Source organism: Panulirus ornatus, chromosome 61 (genome assembly GCF_036320965.1).
Source record: "Panulirus ornatus isolate Po-2019 chromosome 61, ASM3632096v1, whole genome shotgun sequence".
Classification (NCBI taxonomy): domain Eukaryota; kingdom Metazoa; phylum Arthropoda; class Malacostraca; order Decapoda; family Palinuridae; genus Panulirus; species Panulirus ornatus.
The window spans coordinates 4,391,677-4,412,742 of NC_092284.1; the positions used below are offsets into that span (position 1 = coordinate 4,391,677).

Here is a 21,066-nt window from a genome sequence, read left to right on the forward strand (position 1 = left end):
ATCACCCTATGTTACTCATAATAAAAGGAATTACCAAGGTGAATTACACTCTCACTCGTGAACTAAAGTGAGCCGTAGCAGGTGGTTAAACCAATAATTACCCATGAACTAGAGTGAGTCGTAGCAGGTGGTTAAACCAATAATTGCCCAATTCTAATCACCTATCGAGCAGTCTTCTACACTGCAGCTTGGGAAATGACCATTGGTGTAATTCACCTGTTAGTTATGTTGGGCATTTGTAAGAGAGGAATAGGGAAGATCGGCATAGGGTGTATGGATTTGAGGTGGAAGGCCTCAGCAAGGAGGTGATTTGAGGATTCCATCTGTATGGATGTGGTCAAGTGGAAGGGTAAGGTAGTCATATTTTGGAACATTGTTAAACATCATGATATCCCTGTCAGATACACATTGGCCACAAGTGTGCATGAGGTTTGAGGGTTTGTATAGATCAAAGGTATTGAGCAAGACTAGTTTGATCAAAGTAGGTCTTCTGGTAGAGTAGGAATATATATAAAGTGGTGGTGGGAAAGGTTTTGGGGGGCGCTAGGATGAATAAAATCATTAGAGGAAGACCAAAATATATAACTTATGGACTATATTGTATTTAAAGTAATTACCAGAAGCATGGAAAAGTTTTTGACATAAAGGATATAAATTATTACTAGGGTTACAGTCGTAACCTCGTCATTCCAATTAGAATTAACTTTTTTGGGGGAATTAATTAGAATATGCGCAGTTTTATTTTTTACTATAGTTCCATTTTACACATTAATGACTTCCTCTAAGATCATGATGTGTACCATAAATGCGATAGGTCATCGCTGATAATTTTAGGCTAGTTGAATCCTTTAAGTAAAGAATTCGAATGTATGTTGAGTGATAATTGCTATTTAAGTGATAGTCTTTTATTTTCATTGATGCCGTAATTATAAGGAGTTAAATCCTCTAAAGTATAGACTTGAATTCGGTACTAGTAGTATATGGTGTTTATGCGATGCTCTTTTGTCTCCTTTGTTGGCCTCATTTAGGTGATGTCACTTCCCCTATAGTCGGGTGTTGGATGTAAACAAACCCACAGCTGATTGCTTGACACGACAGCCAAACACCTGCAGATAACTTCCCTCTCCTTCTCCTCCTCTTCCTACCCCAGCCGGCCACTCCATTCTCCCACCCGGGGATCTCGAATTTTCCATCGTCTACAAGACGATCTTGTGTCTCCCGGCGACATTTAATGGTTTAGACGGCAAGTTTAAATGATAAGGTACGTGAAATGAGTCACCCTTCTCCGTTGGAGGTAGTGAAGACTGTACATGGGAGCACGTGAACCCGTAGACTTTTTTTTGAAAAAACATGTCATCCTCAAGACTATTGCTGACAATTATATGTAAATGGCATTTTGTCGGTTATATATATATATATATATATATATATATATATATATATATATATATATATATATATATATATATATCAAGATTATATGAAATTATTGTCGGAAACTGTAGGATGTGTTCATAACGTCCTTGGTAAAAGACTTGTTAATCTTAGTATCATTAATAGCTTTTTATATTGATTGGTTCTGTTCCATACCCCCAGTGTAGCGTTGAGAGAATATATCACTATTGGCAGAGTCCGAGTCATTATGATATATTGACTGATAGTTAGGGGATAGTAGTGAGGGTTATGTATATCAGGGAAAATGTGGGGTCATTGTTAGAGTAGGTAATACACTTAAGAAAAATCAAAACAATGTATGAAAATCTCCCCTAACTCTCCTAGCAGTCTAGAATTATCAGGATATACTGTCGAAATGTACCAGACACACCCGTAGTTGAGCAGTGCGTAAATGTAGCAGTATGTCTACAAAGAACAGACTGAGGCATCGTGCGATCCCAATCAGTGGACCAGTTTAATGACTATATTTCTACAATACACGCAATTGAAAGTGATGAGTAATAGTGCTAGATAAACATGATTTATTGTTATATTCCATGATAAGTAGCCTGACCTGATTTGACGTAATGTATCCTTAAGCTGTATTTGATTTAAGCTTATAGATGTAATTTGTCGACCTTGACCCAATTTGACCTAAGACCAAACAAAAGCTAGTTATAGAATATAAAAACGCTTTTACGTGTAAAGTTTAAAACCCTGTGATATTTCTTAGGAGCTTCGTGTTTGATTCTTGATATACTGAACGCACTCAATCAATACTTCAATGAGATCCTTTGTTAATGCATTTGCTGTCATGTTTGCTGATCCAGTGCAGCTACAAAATATGTATAAGATACGAGAGTCATGATTTAAAATGTAGAAAAAGAAGATATCCATTATTTTGTTCACTATTTTTTAGAATAAAAGTTAGAAGTGCCCTTAGGTTCTTTGACCAACTTGCACGTTATGGAAATATCATCAGGCACATAGATAGGTGAGTGGCTTCAGTACATGGATTGCCTGTCAGGTATTTTGTAGTACATATGTAATAAGTTGAGGTTTATTCTTTGTATAAGTTAAGGTGCGGTAGGATTGGTAGGATGAAACTATAACAGTTGTCCTTGTAGCCATATGACCTTACCCTTTAAGTGATAGTGGTGTGCCATCATATATTGATATCACATGTTTTCTCGTAGGAATATGCACATTAACCTGTTTGATCAGTATGGTGAGGTACTTTGATATACATGGTGAATGTCTTTTTTTTTTTTTTTGCATGTCTTGATATTGCCCCCTGCACCAGATGATTGTGTATGCCTGTTTGGCTCGGTTGGCTGATGGAACTCCGCTGTCTGCAACCACAGACATATCTGCTGATGCTGACCATCGGGTCCGCGAGGGAAAGAGATGTGTCAAATTACTTAGTAAACAGGTGCCCAAGTTTGGCAAGCGTGTTTGTCTCCAGGCTGAAGAAATAACAATCCAGTGAGTGTAAGCTCTTGTTTACATATCGATGTGTAGCGAAAATCCTGTTCCCTACATATTCTATCATTCCTCTTCATGAATATCACTTTTCAGTTATATTTCCTCATTCTTATAATTTCCAATGTTTTTAGCCTATATGTATATATTTTTTTTATCTGCCTTTGACTTCTTTCTGTTTAATGAACTATTATTGATATTCATTATTTTTCATACATAGTCGCCATTTTTTGCATTAGCAAGGTAGCATCAAGAACATATGACTGAACCTTTGAGGGAAAAATGTTCTCTTGGCCCCCTTCTGTGTTCTCTGTTGCTTTAATGCATTGTTGCCTTACTTACCTTATTTCTATAAATTCTTTCATCCTTTGGAGATGCCTTCTTTCTACAGATGTTAATTATCATTAGACTAATTTATTTTTTAAGATTCCTTCTTTTTCTGTGTCTGATCTCCAAGTAATACGTGTATTTCTCTTTCCATTCAATTCATGTAATGCCAAATAAGTTTTCAGAAATCCATCTCTAGTGCTTTCTGACTCGTACTGCGTTCATCTTTTATGGATTGAAATCTCGACCATTTATGTCATTGTTGGCTGCATTATACTCTGACAAAAGTGGCTTACTGCTGTATTAGGATTATGTTATATGTACTTGCTATTTTCGTCAAAGCTTTTTTTTTTACTCCATCATTTAGGACACTCTCCTTACATCAGTCTTACCATTCTGCCTTCATTACTTTTTAAGGTGACAGGTGTTTGAGCATATGAATACTTTCCATCCTGTCTGTTAAGTTTTATTTCACTTCTGAGTCCCCGATCTTAGATGCAGCCAATTTTTTTTATTATAATTTTGATTTATCATATTTATAAACATCCATTCAGTTTCTCGCATACTTGCTATAGAAGGCTAAAGGACAAGAGATGGGGGAACCAAGACAAAACGGAGTGAAAACTTAGAGTTTTATGAGCCTGAACACATAAGAGGATGTGGAGTATGCAAAGGATAGAGTGAATTGGAGTGATGTAGCATACAGGGGGTCAGCATGTTTTCAAAGGCTGAATCATGACAGATGACGTGGTTAGAGGAAACCAGAGAAAGGCTGTAGGACCTGGTTCTGGGTAGGGGGCTCGGGTTATGTTGCAGTGTACATGACAGGTAGAGATTGGAGGTGAGTGAATGAGGCCATTCCTTGATTGTTTCTGGTTCCACCTCACAAATGCAGGGAATGGCTTGTAGGTACGAGAAAAATTAGTTTATTACTGGACTTTGGGTGAAGTAACAAATACTTGTGTTTAGCGTCTTGAGAAAGAACTCTTTAACTAGGATATGTAAACATATTCTGAATTTGCTTATCAGAACTAATATCATATGTACTCCGATTACAGCTGTGTCATGGATGAGTGCACGGCATATATGGCTGTGTGTGAGCCAAACTACCCCCACATTCTAGCCTTCAGTTTCCTTGACGAACTAATGAAGGAATTCAGTCTACTTTACACAGCTTCTGTTGTTAAATCAGTCAGAAGACCTTATGCCTTTATTGAATTTGGTAAGAAATCTATTTGAGTTTGTACAGTTTTCTTAGATTGACAATCTTTAACAACTAAAAGAATGAATCATATTTCCGGAGCCTTGTTAAAAGTAAAGTTGATGGTATGCTTAGAAAGTTGGATTTGATGAGTGAAATCTTATCTAGACCCCACTATCTTTGGGTAAGGTAAAACTTGTACATTTTTTCTAAACCAGCATTTTACCAGAGATTTTCAGCAGTTCGTCTATGATCTTGTACCCTGTTGAACTCTTGGGTGTGCAAGAGGACCGATGAATGCTGATATTTGTTTTTACATCATAAGCGGTTCATCTGTGGTAGACTGTCAATATGAATGATTGGTTTGCAAGGACTTATTAATGCCACCATGGTTGCGTGATGTGTTTAATTTGTCTCTATAAAGAAGTCTCAACCATGATGTAATAGAATGGAATGTATAACACTCTCGGTAGATGAATGATGCTGTTAAGTTACTTGAGTTAGCACAGGAGTTGCTTAGAATGGTAAGTCAGTTTTTTAATGAGTGCGGGAGGATGTTGGGAGTAAATGCAAGGAAGCCAGGCTGTGAGCCCTTAGAGAAATGGACGGGTCTTAGAGCAGTATATTGGTTTGAATGGAGTAGAACTGAAAGTCTTGAAAGAATTTAGACACTTTTGTAGTATATATTGATATGAATAGCAACAGGAAAGCTGAACTTAAGGTGTTGGAGAGTTACAGAGGGTTTTGAAGAATGGGTAAGAGTTAAAATGTTAAGTGTATAAGAAGTTTACATGTTAGGTGCCAGTGCTTTTACATATTCATATACGTGAAGCTTTACTTAGTTACTGATAGGGCAGAAGAAGTCGAAGAACAAATAGCCTAAATTGTGGAATAAGAATTTGTAGAGTAGGTAAAGAATGAAAATGTGGAAAAGATATGGTGTGAAGAAATTGTCAGAAAGGAACATGGATCAAAGCCTACAATTTGGCTTTGTAACTTGTATGGCGGATTAGAGGTTACTGAAGAAGAGAGTAAGACCACAAAAGAGATGGACATTTTAACCGAGTGAACTGCAAAAGAGTGAGGGTATATAAGTTGAAGATGTACGGGGAAATTATTATTAATTTTTTTATAAAGAGTGACATGGCATAGGCAAGACATGCCCCAATCAAGACCATCTCGAGTGAAAAGAAAAAGAGTAAGAGAAAAGAATGAAGGCATTGATTGGGGCTCTGCAGGTATTTGTAGCCCTGACTCTTGAAGGTGAGTCATGAAAAGTGAAGGATGAAAGTTTGGGGAAAGAAGGTATGTCATGCCATGGTGGCTCGACACATACAGACAGATTACAAGAGAAATGGCCAAGTAGTACCTGTAAAACAGGGAAAGGACAGCACCATCATGATGGGTAGAAAGGGATGGTTTGGGAGAGGCGATGCCCAGAGAATTAACGAAACAGAAGGCTTTCGATTTCACTCTCATAAAGAGTAGATATGAGTAGTATTCAGTACATGGGTGAAACAAAATTATATATGTATAAAATAGCTGGTGACAAGAAAAATTATTTCGTCACAAGTACGACACTCTCAGCCATTAGGAAGCAGACTTTGTAATGTCGATTATGTGAGGTTTCCAGGATAGGATGGAGGATATGGTTACGCTCAACTAGTTTATGTTATTATAGGGTTGAATTACATATGGTCTTTTGTAATTGACCAGAGAGGAACAAGTGGCACGTAAAAAGATTTATAGTGAATTTGCATTTTAGCACTATTGAATGTGTGTGGTTTACTGATTCCCCACTCAAAGGTACTCCATAGGTCTGAATTAGGAGAGAAAATATGTTCAATAGAAGGTAGAAACCAGTATAAGTAGGCCGGGAAGGAACCAGTATTAAAATTAGGCGGGGAAGGAAGTTGAATTGGTGTGTCAAATGGAATCATCATCACAAGGGTGAACAGGATTGAAAGCTGAAGAGATGATTGCAATAGGGCTATCAGTTGAAGAGAAAATTGTGTGCAATTACATATTGGATTCAATTTATACGTATGGGTCCCATCTCCTACCTTATATTTTTATCACAGAGGCTTTTGATTTTTTTTTCAATATTTACTAGATTAATGTTTCAAGTATGATTAACTTTGTCGTTAATTAAGTGTTTTCTCTCATCCTTTCTGGTTCTTCTCTTGTGTACTGTAACAATTCAGTCATGCAGTGTGGGTCCTGGACACCAGGACTGCAAAAGCTTTCACTACATCTTGTGCTTATCTTTTACTTCACAATCACCAGATCTACGTGTGTGAGGGTTTCACTAGAGATGCCCCTACTTACGACACCTTAGAAACAACTGTAGTTGTGTGTTCACATCAGTATAGAGGACGTATGTAGAGGATACATGTGAGTGAGCGGAAAGGCTGTATGCACGTGATTCACCTTTTGCAAATGGGAGCAGAGGTAGAGATAATAGATACAACTCTCGTTATACAGTGCAGTGGTTTCACGGATGTGCTAGGCATACCAGCATGTATAATTCTGCAGCAGATGCTGCAATCAACGATGTTGGATCTTCAGTAGCAGTATGTGTGGCTTGCATGGCAACTGAAGTCCTTGGAGGAGATTTTGCATGCATTACCATGCTCTGAATATAACACACTTAACTCGATGTAGATAGAATGATAGATTTTGAGATCTGAAGAAGGAATAAAATTCACCTTTTGTTAATTGCCCTCTTACTCTTACTGTATCAGAAAGAGTACTTGATGAATGATCATCAGAAGGTTAATGTAAGCTTCTTTTCAGACACTTTTCTACAAAAGACAAGGCAAAAGTACAATAGTACTCGATCCCTTGCTTCCAGACTAAATCTGGCAGAAATGACAACGGACCTTAATCTCCACCCACCCTCGTATATCAAAATGCAGCACATAGAACCCCCACTGCCGCCACCACCACCATCATCAGTGTCTAGTCCGTCAAACACTACTGGACCACACACTCCAAATGCTCTCAGTATACCAAATGGAACTCTAGCGAATGGCAGTGTCAGCAAGGATATTTCAACAGGTAATAATAAAGTTTTGTATTTATTTTTACTTATTGTTTGGATACTCTGTAAAATATCAGGTGATATTATTTCTTTACATCATTCTACAGAAAAGATTTTCTGTGCATATTATGTTTTCATCCATGAAACTCAGCTTGTTTTATGCAGGATTCTTGTATGTATGATGACTGTTCGCTAGCTTGTTCAAGACTTTTGTCTGTATGCAGACATAGAAGCAGAGACGGGTTGAGAGGACATGATATGAAGAAAATTTAGGTTGTTTAACCGTAGTGCACAAAATAGAGAAAAATCACATGCAAATAGAAAATGTATGTGGATAAAGGAAAATTGTGGCCTTTCCTCATTAGTTGCAGGCAGTGCCAAGCTAATGCAGGTAGAAAAAAAGTTTTTCTTACTGAAAAAAAATGTAGTTCCCTAAAGAATCACAATTTCGTTAAGTCTTTTCTTGAAAACTGAACTGCTTATCGTTATTTCCTAAGGAAGGCTGGTTAAGGTTCATTTAATAACTTATTTTCACGATAACTTGAGTGGCTCAGGAAAAAAGCTTGACGATATTCACTGACTTCCATCTAGCTATGTTGTATTCAACAAGTTTGGTAGCGAGGAAGGAAGGGAAAAAAGGTCAGACAGGAAGTTTCATTGATTTTATGAGGTAGTGTAGGAGTCTGAAAGCATATGACAAACTACAGCGGCATATGAGATTTAAGTACGAATCTACCTCAAGAGAAAGAAATGTGAATGGGAATAAAGTAGGTACTGGGTAATTCTTTAGAATGTTTCATTTTCTTTGCTAACGATGCTGTACTGTATTTTATTTTGTTTTTGAACGTTGAGTATTTACATTATACTTATTACAGTGGGCGTTACGTTAAGACTGAAACCTATTCCTTGGTACGGGTGGTTGGCTATTCTCCTTGCCATTCCATGTGTGCTTCTAGATGTGTACAGAGGAGCAGTTGCCATCAGTGTTTCAAGTCTAGAGGTAAGTTGTACCATAAGTTTTGATAACATATTAAAGAGAAGTAGCACCTAACCAGTGTCAGAGGTGGACTGTAGTTTAAGACCATTTATAATAAATGTTATTTATGGGTATTTCATTATAGGATATATAGTATTAATGGGATAGTATTGACTAGGACCTCATCTGCACGTGCCGTCTCAGCTAACATTAAAAAGTTACCTTTTTAACATTTATTTTTTTCTTCAGTTATTAAGTTCAATTGTTACTTCTTTATTTCAGGAACTTGATGGCCCCTCCCCATGGCATGGTATATTCTTTCTAATAGAGATGGTTCTACAAATAACACAGGTTAGATATGAATACTTGGTATGTTTGGGTTTGTGGTGGGGAAGAGCGTAGTTTTTAGGTGTTGTAGACTCTTTTTTTCTTTTTCATAAGTGTTTGCCACTTCCTCCATCAGTGAGGTAGCACCATGAACAGAGGACGAAATGGCTGTGCTCACTCAGGTCCTCAGTCTAACTGTCGTGTTACATTATACTCTACAATTAGAAAGTGGATATGTATGCAAATGAGACCAAAGTTCATCTGTTCCTGACACTACCCCACTTGAAAGCGAGTGGTGATTGGGTATGAATGAACAAATTGTTATAATGGAAATAGCCTCACGTTTTAAAGGATTGTGATTACGGAGGGAAAATTATTGGATCATTTTTGTTTGCACCGGGTTGTTTTGTAGATGCAAGTTATATTTTGAAGTAAAATTGATTTGGTAACTCAGCTCCATATGTAAAATATATGATGTCAAAATGTGTATTGAATAAAAGACAAAGCTTTTATTTTTTGAGAGTCTGAAGAAGAAAATACACAAAATTTAGACACGTTTATGTTTCTTTCACTTATGAAAATAGCTGTGAGCATAGGAGGCCTTTATTCTTCACATCATCTGATCTAGTTTCCTAGTTTTTTCATCTGGTTAATTTAGTTTTCTGCTTGTGTATGACTATCAGAGAATAGCCGTAGGAGTTTATAAGCAGGTCATAATGCAAAGCAAGATGCGTAAAAAACAAAATGTAGGCAGCAAGAACTGCTGAGAGCAATTGCAAATAGAAGATGCTAGTCTTTCACAAAGGAAGGGAGACAAGAGTAGATTCATTCTGCATGGTGGAGGTTGCAGTTGAGTTTAAATATTTTGGATTACAGTTTAGTAAAATTGGTAGGGGATAACTGAAGTTGAAATTCGAATTATACAAGGGAGAAAATTTGTGGATATAGTGATAGCTGTCGATTGGGAACGGAGTATTGATAATAGATTCAGTTGACCTTAGGAATAGCCAATATTATGAGACATATATCAAAGATTTTGAAACTTGTTAGCAGGAAGTGGTCTCTCGGAGACACGTGAACATTGATCATCACACACATAAAATCAGTGAAAGGGTACTATAGTGAAGGAAGGACTAGGAATTATGATTAGGTGCGTGTATGTGTGTGGAATAGTTTCCTGTAGATGATGAAGAGGAACACATAAGAACAATATTTGGTATAATGCTCCAGAAATACAATGTCAGAAAATATTACTACTTTACCCATTTGTGCGTAAGGGTAGAAGATTTACTCTCTTTGGAGCCTAAATTTTCAGATTTGTGAAGATTATTATGCTGTGGAATGGTGGTAGTTTCATAATGTTATTGTAAGGGTAGGGAGTGGAGAAAGAGCATGAGGGACAAAAGTTAGATTGGTCTATAAATTCCAAATTGCTTTTTAGCAAGAAAACAAAATGAAAAAAAAATTAACTGAAAGGTGTATTAGTACATTATTTTTTTTCTATACTTGTCTGATCTTGGTGAAAACTTTTAGGTTATTAAGAGTCGAGATTGAGTCTGTTTCCCATTTAAGGATGCCCAGGAATAGTTTCTGATTATGTACAAGTAGTCGTTTTGTGTAGGAAGGTGAAAGTTTGAATAGAAACATTTGTGTCCCATGCTACATCAACATGGTATGAAGAAGAGAGACTGAGGAGCACTTATAATGATGAAGTTTATGTTCAGACTAGACACAAAGATACGTATAATTACCACTTGCACAGTTGGGGAGGGAGTTCTATATTCTTGCCGTCCCATTCCCTGAACTACTACTAATATAGAACTATTAAGCTTTTGCATGCTATCAACATTCATGATTTTGTCAGTTATTTTAATCTTCTTGTTTACTTTATGCAAATGGGAATGGAGGTAATAGTAGTAGATGGGTAAGTAGACTCGCTATGATATGTATCATAGGTATTAAGGGATCTTGTGCATCTGTTTACAATTAGTATTCCTTAATTGAGTAAAATGCGCATTAATGTACTTTGACGAGTTTTTACCTTGTGGTTTGCATCTTATTATTAGTTTTTAATTATCATACTCTGTTATTTTACGATTTAGCGTGGTATTGAGCATTACATAAGACTTACATTTTTTTTTTTTCGTTGCAGGTCCACATGTTATGGAAATACAATAAGTTCAGAAAACTGGGCACCCTGGGATGTGCTGTGTTTGTGTTGGTTTTAACGGTGTTCCTCCTTGACGTAAGGGAAGGATGGTTATGTTTCTTTTATGTATTAGTTTCGGTTGCTCTCATGATTGCCACATTTTGTAGACCTTTTGAAAGGAAGTTACCCAGATTTCATGTTTGAATAATTATTCAGGGTTGAGAGGAAAACTCAAAGAGTATTTATCAACAGAGACAGCATTTATAACTATTTTTACGAGAGAAGAGTACATGGACTTTGCACGATAAGGTGATATGTTAGCTTCAGTATATGTTTACTCCACTTTTCCTCTGCAGTATGCATTTTTCCTGAATACTTTTTTTTCTGTAGCAATATATCTATATTTATTTACTTTATCTTTTTATAATTTTTTCTTCACGAAATGCATATATTAATAAGATTCAGAATTACTGAATTACAGAAATAATGCAGAAGGGCAAATATAAATGTGCTAAATGAGAGTTTAAAAAGGAATGAAGAGTTACTGTGGAACTTGTAAACTGTAGCTTTAAACCTTTGAGCCATTTGCTACGTAAAAGTGCGAGTTTTCTTGCAAGCAACAAAGGTTGTACGTCATTATTCTTTACTACTGCTGTGGTACTTGTGAAAAAGAAAAATGGTTAAAGATAGACTGATTCTTACATCATGCATGTATACCTTCTCTTTGAGAATATCTTTTTCATATATCTGTATAGAAATGTGTATTGGAGGAATAAGAGATTTTTATATTTGAAAAGGGAAATAATTCTTTGGATGCAGAAAGTGATGCCATGAATTTTAGGCAGAAAAAATTTGTACATGCATTTATTTTAAGAATCAGAAGCAGTGCCTCATTAAGCATTGTTCTCTGTTGTGTTTCAAGGTGCTGTAATGTTTTTAAAATTGGGATGAATAAAGCCACTGTTATGGAAACGTGCTTGACGGCAGGAGGCAAAGTTTACTTCAGTTAAGCGGTACCTCTTTCAGGTTTATTTTAATTTTATCCAATATGATAGTGGTATCCTTTTTTCACATTTCTAATACTTTGTTCTGAAGTTGTGAATAAGACTACATATGTACAGTATTTCAAAGTATTTCTCTGGTGTCTGTTTAATATTGTGTATCAATTCTTATTCTATAAGCTGTTTTCCACGTTTAGCACACAGTGCCAGATTCTCCACAAATATTGTTGTCAGCTTATGTTCCAACATTTAAGCATCAGAATTTGTAAAGGAACACCCAAAAAATATGGTAATTTGACACAAGTTGGATTCGATAGCATAAGAGTGAGGAAGTTCCCATTTGTTTGTACGAGTGAGAGATTTATAATTGGGTGAAGTAACCCAGGATTGATGACACAAACAGCATGTCTTCCCCAGGTAAGATGAGCTTTATGTGTACGTTATCGAAGGAAAAAGAATACGCTGTAAATAAATGCAGCAACATTGTGAAATAAGCCAAAGAACAAATGTTAATATCAAGACCATGGAAAATATTTTCATTTCTCAAGTTTTTTTGATCACCTTTGTGATGTTAGAAAGTTAAGCCAGTGTACTGATAGTTTTTACATTATTTCTGTAATTGTAAATGAAAATTATTTTTACAATATCTTGGCAAGGTATTTTCTCAACCTTGTTAAAGAAAAAATATTCTTTATGAATATGTACTTTCTGTCTGGGTAAAAGGTATGAGCAGTCTGTTTAAAAAATAATAAAAAATTGCCTAATGGTAAATGGGAAGAAACGGATATCACAGCAGCCCACCCTTGTGTTATCATTGGTCACATTCAGTTAAAGTTAACTTAAGCAGGAGGGTTGAGTACTGCCTGGCCGAGCTGATGCCGACAGTCAGTTCTCAGTAGCAGAATGAGAGAGAGAGAATGAGAGAGACAGAGAGAGGCATCATCATTAAGGTAACAGGAAAGTTGGTGTGTAGAAATTGACTCGACTTCATAGAAATAGAGCTTTCCAGTGACGAGAACAATACTCCATACAATGGCGCATCATTCCGTAAAACTTTCATAACCATGTGTGCAGTTATCTGGGAGAAGGATTGTCTGCTACATGTCTTAAGCCTTCAAATAATTTTTTTTTTGGAGGAAAAATAATTTATATAATGAATCTATCAGTAAGTACAATATGGTGCATAGCAGGTGGAAAAAAACTGTGGTATATTTCATTAAATTTTGTGGACTGATTGAGGCCCTTTACCCAGACAGGAAATTTCTGCTTTCTTTGCAAAATTTTTACTTGCCTTTCTGTGAGAAACTGAAATTATGTTACAGTACGTGTAAATAGAGTAAAGGCATTTGGCTTGCACCATTTTGTTCTAATAGATATTATTATATCCAATATTCTTAATTTTATGTTGTTACCGTTGATTCATATTTTTTAAAATGTTTCCGATTCTATATTTTACAGTAAATATTTTGGTTTCCATATTTTGGTTTCACATTCACTGCCATGAACATATTTAGGTTATCACCCGTCCAAGTTCTTTTTCCCTGAAATTTTTACTAAAATTGATTTAAATATCCTTAGGTTTGGCTTTGGATTTCTATTTTCCATTTTATGTTCTAGGTACATGGGCTTTTACAACTGTCCTCATTTGTCTTGCCGATTACAGACTTGGCAAAATATGGATATGGGTTGACAGTCGTGTAAAACTTAGGGCACGTCAAGTGCAACATGAGCTTTAAAAGGGACTAACCCGAGGGTATGCACTTATAGGTTGTCTTAGGTTGGGGCTATAGGGAAAGGACATTACTGGTAGGATGTGCTGCACATCATAAAGATATTCAAGCATTCTAGACTCGTCTAGAAGATGCAATATATTTTGGATCGTCTCAAAAGTTTTCAAGGTTTAGGCTTTCATGATGGACAGCATTTCATTCTGTAAATATATATATGTATGGTTCCTACCATTCATTTTGATCATCTTCCTCAGTAATTTGTTCATGTACCTGATGAAACTTCTGCATGTCTCGACTTCAGTCTTTTAACTCGAGACATTGTGCATTTTCATGTTCCATTTTCAAATGTTTTTGTATTAGCTCATAAGATTAATATAGCAAAACCTTGTTTTAGATGGAGTTTCAGTATTGGTCTGGGAATGTTATGAATAACTTTTGCAATGAATATGTACTTGTGCATCTTGGAATATATGGCATTGTAGGTGTTCCTTAAACACTGCCCGCAAGTGTATGGCATTGTAGGTGTTCCTTAAACTCTGCCCGCAAGTGGTGACACCATGAGTGAGACGTCACCTTCAACAAGGCTGTATCATTATGAGTGGAAGGGAAGGAGTTCATTGTTATCGAAGTCCTTCCCAACCCCAAAGAAACCCACCCATCTTACCCTGCAGTCATGTGAAGCACAGCCTTGCAGCTGCAGAGGTCCCATAAAAGGGGTCGCGGGATTTTCCTGATGAGAAATGATGGAAGAGAAGAGCAGAAGTCTTTGACTGACTATGTGGCAGTGGATGAAAGACTGAGAAAGGCTGTGCAGGATGCTAGAGTCGTGAGAGGATTCTTTGGAAAGACTGACCATTTTCACAGTTCTTGTGGGAATGAGGATCAGTGAGAACTGGAGGTATGTTGTAAGGAAGGATGGAGAGGTAAAAGTGCTTGCGAGAAGATTAATCAGAAAAAATGCAGGGTGGAGTATGAAAGGAAGGTAACTGAAAGCATATATGGAAGTGCAGTGAATGTAGAAATGCAGTCGCATGTGAATGAGGTGTTTAAAATGTTTTTAGAAATACTAGTAAAGGTTGTAAAATCAGTAGTTGGATACAAGGTAGTGAGATACAGGAATAAAAAGGCCAATGTATGGTGGACAGAGAAATTTAGAAAATGCTGTTGAAGAGAAGAAAAAAGCATACAGTAAATTGATCAATAGGAATATACCAGAGAAAGTTCAGCGAAGGATGAAGGACGAATACAAAACATGTAAGGAGAATGTTAAGAAGATGAGAGAGGGAAGCAAAGAAAGAGTATATGAAGATTTTGGAAGAAAGTTAAGCGATGTAAGAGTGGAAATGGTGATGTGAGAAGGAAGGCAGGGGAATTGCTGAATCAAAAGGTGGAAGTGAAAGGAAAAAATGTTAAAGAGTATTTTGAAGAACTGATGAATGTGCGAGAAGGGGAGGCAGTAGTTGTTATGAGCATGGGTATGGAGGATGGAAGTAAGGGGATACACATGCAGGGGCCTATAACAAAAAGGGAGGTTAGATGGGCAATAATGAGGCTGAAGGTGGGAAAGGCACCTGGCGTGGATGGGATTACGGCTGAAATGCTGCAGTATGGAGGAGAAATTGTGGTAGAGTGGATGCATCTTATATGTAATTTAGCATGGAAACAAAGTTGTGCCTGAGCATTGGGTGAAACTTATTATTGTTCCTTAAATATGAGTTGGTGTGAGCAAGTATCAGTAAACTTTAGGAGGAATAAGATGGATTGGAAGAAAGTTAATAGTGTGTGGAAAAACAAGAGAAAAAATGAGAACATTAAGGAAGGGGACAAAATGGGAAAGCGGTAACAGGTAAAGATGAAGTGGGGAAGAGATGTAACGAGTATTTTGAAAGGCTGTTGAATGTGTTTGATGATATGGTGGTAGATACATGGTGTTTCGATCAGAGTTGTATGAAGAGAGATTCAAGGAGACTGGTTTGGTGAAGAAAAGTGTTGAAAGCCTTACATGAGATGAAATGTGGCAGGCGGCTGTTATGGATGGTATTGCAGTCGAAACTCTTAAGAAAAGGGATGACCATTTCAGCTCAGCACACCATCTCCAGTGCTCTTAATCACACTCTAGATTACCACTCATCTCTCTTACCCACTCGATTAAACCACCTTTTCCCACATATTGGCCTCAAACATTTCATGTCCAACACATCCACCCTCCTCCGGCGCAGCTTTATATATAGCCCATGCCTCACATCCTTATAATATTGTGAGGACTACTATACCTTCAAATATACCCATTTTTGACCTCCCAGATAATGTTCTTTCGTTCCATACATTCTTCAGTGCTCCCAGACCCTTTGTCCCCTCACTCACCCTGTGACACTTACACTTTCATGAATCCATCTAAAACACTTCACTTCCTTTAAGTTTTTTCCATTCAAACTTACACCCCCAACTAACCTGTCCCTTACCCCTGCTAAACCTCATAAATTTCGTTTTTTTTTTTTTTTTCACAATTACTTTCAACTTCCTCCTTTCACAGACACCCGTAAACTCAGTCACGACCACTTGCAGTTTCTCACTCGAATCAGTCACCAATGCTGTATCATTACCACACATCATGTATCACCATTATCCCAAGATCTCTCGTCCCCCACAGACTGCAAGCTCGCCCCTCTCACCAAGACTCACATTTACATCCCTCACCACTCCATCCATAAACTGACTGAACCACCATGGGGACATCGTACATCCCTGCTACAGACCGACCTTCTCTCGAAACCAATCACTCTCCTTGCTACTACCCACTCATACACTTACCTTATGCCCTTGGTAAAAGCTTCCAGCAGCTTTCCTCGCCCCATGAATATTCACTTTTATTTTTCTTCACTTATATTTCCCCAAACATCACAAGTTTTAAGAAATAATGCCTGACATGGAAACATGGGTTTGTTTTGATTAAAAAAAAGTAGTAAAAAATGACCAACTATAAATTTTATGATTTACCTGAGAATTTAAGCTCCTGGGAATGCTGCTGGAAATGAAGTATGAGGATTATTCCATCATGCTTTGATAAGTGGCTAAAAAAGAAAAATTGAGAGGTCTTTTTGCTGCACTGTTCAGAGTGTGACGTGCAACATCAACTGAAGTACATGCTCTTTCAGATGTTGTACCTGTCCAAATAAGTCTTGTTACTGTTAACTTGAAATGAAAAAATTAACAGAAATTCTAGGGATGTTGACCCTGTATTTGCACAGTCATTGGTAAAGCATAATGAAGATTTAATTGTATGATGTGTCTTCTATTTTTTTACTGATGTACTGATACCTCGCAACTTCACTTTAGAAAACGAACCTTAATACATTTTACTTCTCAACTGAGGATATACTGTAATTACTTTTCAAAACTTTGAATATACCCAGGTCACATAATAAATGACATGTATCGCTACGTATTAGATGCATCATCATACAAGATGTACCCTTTAATTAGCAAGGAATGTCGAGGAGAAAATAATGCCAAACCATTGGCATGTGAGACATGGGGCAATCTTTGAGACAGTTTGGAAAAAAGTGCTTTTGATGTATTGAGCAACAGATAACACAATAACTGCCAGATGTATTTTATATAAAAGATGAATTCCGATTATGTTAGAGAAAACATCTCATTTTATAATACTGGAAATCTCGAGTGTACATAAAAGAAGTTTGTATTTTCTCCTCAGTTGCTGAGGAGAAAATCTGATGCCCATTCCTTTCTGGAACTCCCTCAAGGGGGTGGTCTCGGCAACAGTCTCTCCATAACTGTTAAATTCCAGTGCTCCTGCTTAGCATTTACTGCCTCTCACCTTTCTTAACAGGCAACTGGCAGAGGGTAAGTCTAGCTCAGTGTTGAGTTACGTTATAACTCAAATATTACAGAATAAGCATTTGATGAACCGCTACCAAGAGATAAACAATGCCTGTTATCCAGTCTGGTGCTAACTCAATCAACAGACTCATTAAATTGCTGAGACTATCTGTAAACAAGAGCTCCTAGACCCCTCCCATGCAAACTACTCTATAACTGACCACAAATCCCCAAGTAAAAGTAAATAGCATACCGTTGCCTCGCACTTCAGTAACATCTACTTGCAGATCCCCGTAACCCCAACAACTATAACGATGACAAAACCTATGGACGCTGAAAGAACCCGATGAGCAATAAACACCCGACCTCCAAACTTCATCATAAACTCCAATCCACCAGACATACACTCATCAGAACCCACACTACCCAGACAGACATGAGACGCACTCTCCCATCTATGCTCTGGGTATTGCCCATCATTGAAACACAACAAACACTGTTTCAACATATCCAAGAGACCCTTCATGCCCATCATACAACTACCATAAAGAAGACCCAAGAACTTAATAACCTGTGATCCCGACCAGTGGATGTGGCCAACTTCCCAAGTGCTGAAGGAGCCTCAAAAGGTTAGAAGAGACTTTTGAGGCAGGAAGGAAGTACAATGATGCAAGGCATTACCAGCCTCTGCCTGAATGAGTTATGCCACGAGTGAAGTGGTGAGGCTGTATCACAGGAAGTAACGTCTCATCAAAAAACCCACTTTAAAGAAGTTCACATTTTCCAGCTACAGCAAGCAGCATAGCCTTGGCCTGAAAGAGCCTTCAAATTGAATATCAAGATTATTTCATAAAAATAGGTGCTGTGGTAATTGTAAATAAATAAATACAATGATGGTGTGAGGAGCTAAGCAGAGGATACCATTTTTTTTCCCATAAAAGAAATGTAATTAAGTACTTGCCCTGTTACATCCATTTTTTCTTCCTTTTACAAATTTGCTTATTTTTCCAACCAGAGCAAGAAAGCATCAGGAATAGATGACAGCCTTTAAAGAAAACATCCCTCTAGGTTCCCTTGCCTGTTCCAACTTTCACAAACTTAATACGGGAGCCTTACTTCTTAAAATATTCAAGTATAACTACGTACATTATGCACACTTGTACAAGGAAGACAAATGACATTTTTAGGGAAAGATACCATATAAATTGTACAGTGCAGAGCCACTGGTATAACTATTATCCAGTTCTAATGTGATGTTATGGACGCCCTTTGCATTAGAAAGGAAATGAACATTATTAGTATCGTGGTAGAAAATGGATTTCTCAGTTGATATGGCCCTTTTCTTGGTCGATAGGTTAGCTAGTGAATAACGTTTATAGCTGCCTCCCCACCATGAAATGTGTTCCTTAAATTTGTTTCCATGGCCTCTAACTCTAGCTACATAAGCCATTACCTCGGATGACTGGAATACAAGACCTCAGAAATGCTCTCAAGAGAAGCATTCCACTGTGGGGAGGTAGCTAACAACAATATTTGATAGCTCCATAGCAACTTAAAAAAATATGGGCCACATTGTCTAAGTGCACGGATGCATTCAGACATGATAAATTTAGATTACTCAAACTAGCTACACAAAGAAAAAATTCATAACCGAGGAGAGAGATGAATAATGTGGTGGTGTCACTCTGTGAAGAAAATGGTTAGTCACAAAATAACATTTTAGTAGTGAGGACGACCAACCTGGGAGCTTTAGAGCAAAAGTGTAAGGAGTGTGCTTATAGGAGACTGATGGAATTATTTCTAAATATGTTTAAAGTACTTTTCTACGACTATTTGTGGCGTTTTGCCCTGGTGTACATTGCACTAATCCCGGCTGATGGTTTACAGGGTAACTGCAATAGTTCATTTTTCAGTGCAGAGGTAAAGGATTGGCTGAATAATATAATTCTGCAAGCCAACGAGAAATTTTCCCTTAAGAAACTATTAAGTTTTGATGTTTGGTCTTTGATGATAGAATTTATGATGACATGAATCAACCATGCTGTCCATTTTGGGAAGGTTCTGCAAGGCATTCTGTTTTGATAAAGTATTTTGGTGTGTGTTGGTAACAAGGGTTAGTAACGACATAATCCAATTATCTCTAACTTGTTAAATCATTGCCTGAGTTGGTATGTAGTGTCACATGAAATATATAATGTTTATATTTCCTACAAAATAATAAAAAAAAGATAAAGGAAGGGATCTGAGAATTATTCTTTTAAAGATATTTTTTCTAATAAAATTATATATCAATCATTTTATTGTTTTATTCCCTTATAATACTGTCAACTCATGGTCAGCACTAGTATAAAAATGTCTCCTAATGTTTTATGCCTGATTTCAAATCATTATAATTTTCTCAACAAATAATAACTGTGTTTTGATTGAGCTATCTATATACATATATATATATACTTGCTCACCTTCATCCTTTCCCGGCACCACCCCACTCCACAGGAAACAGCATTGCCACCCCCACGTCAACGTGCTAGTGCCAGGAAACATACAAAAAAAGGCCACATTCATTCACACTCAGTCTCTAGCTGTCATGTGTAATGCACCAAAACCACAGCTCCCTATCCACATCCAGGCCCCACAGACCTTTCCATGGTTTACCCCGGACCTTCACATGCCCTGGTTCAGTCCATTGACAGCATGTCGATCTCAGTATACCACGTCATTCCAATTCACTCTATTCCTTATACGCCTTTCACCCTCCTGCACGTTCAGACCCCGATCCCTCAAAATCTTTATTCACTCCATCCTTCCACTTCCTTTTGGGGCTCTCACTTCTCCTCGTTTCCTCCACCTCTGACACATATATCCTCTTTGTCAATCTTTCCTCACTCATTCTCTCCATGTGTCCACACCATTTCAAAACACCCTCTTCTGCTCTCTTAACCACACTCTTTTCATTACCACACATCTCTCTTACCCCATTCTTACTTACTTGATCAAACCACCTCTATCTATCTATCTATATCTCTGACACCCGTTACCTTCGAGATCTCCCTCAAGGGGGTAGCCAGGCAAGTCTCCATAATTAGTGAACTCAAGTGCTGCTCCTTAGTCTTTAGGCCATGGTACACAGCAACTCTAGTGCAGTTTCCAAAGGCTTCTACTTGATGTTCCAAATTACTACTACCTTATGCTTCCACGTCAATGTTCCTTGTGACTACTTCTCCCTAATGTTCCTACTTACTACTTCTACCTAATGTTCCTACCTACTTCTTATATCTATTGCTCCTAGCACTTTGCTAAAAGAAAGGGCCAGCACATAGCACTCACCACAGGAAAATCTAGTCACAAGGAACGAGATGTGTGAGTAAGGTGTATTAAAGTGTTATGTGTGATAAGGAGAGAATGTATGTTTGTGGGGAGAATGCCAGCAATCCATGTGTGGGTGTGGCAGAAAGAAAATACAGCTACCTGTCTCCGAGGAGTGCAACTCAAAAACCACAGAAATGCTGGCTCAGGATGCACCCGTCACTTAGCCTTCTGAAACCCAGGCAGATAT

At 37.4% G+C, this 21,066-nt stretch overlaps 1 protein-coding gene across 1 annotated transcript; it reads left to right on the forward strand.

Moving 5' to 3' along the window:
* Nucleotides 1-1,048: 1,048 nt before the first annotated feature.
* On the forward strand, nucleotides 1,049-19,805 carry LOC139767525 (vesicle-trafficking protein SEC22a-like). The gene is made up of 7 exons (XM_071696977.1): nucleotides 1,049-1,261; nucleotides 2,738-2,919; nucleotides 4,302-4,465; nucleotides 7,241-7,504; nucleotides 8,363-8,487; nucleotides 8,746-8,814; nucleotides 10,943-19,805. Exons 2-7 carry the CDS (start codon nucleotides 2,738-2,740, stop codon nucleotides 11,141-11,143), a joined length of 1,005 nt encoding a protein of 334 aa, XP_071553078.1. The 5' UTR covers nucleotides 1,049-1,261; the 3' UTR covers nucleotides 11,144-19,805.
* The last annotated feature ends 1,261 nt before the right edge of the window (nucleotides 19,806-21,066 follow it).

Bases quoted from the DNA above. Each gene is read 5' to 3' on its own strand.
- LOC139767525 (XM_071696977.1), top strand. From the start codon at position 2,738: ATGATTGTGTATGCCTGTTTGGCTCGGTTGGCTGATGGAACTCCGCTG. The intron at 4,466-7,240 runs GTAAGAAATCTA...GCTTCTTTTCAG, and splicing joins TTATGCCTTTATTGAATTTG to ACACTTTTCTACAAAAGACA. The intron at 8,488-8,745 runs GTAAGTTGTACC...TCTTTATTTCAG, and splicing joins TCAGTGTTTCAAGTCTAGAG to GAACTTGATGGCCCCTCCCC.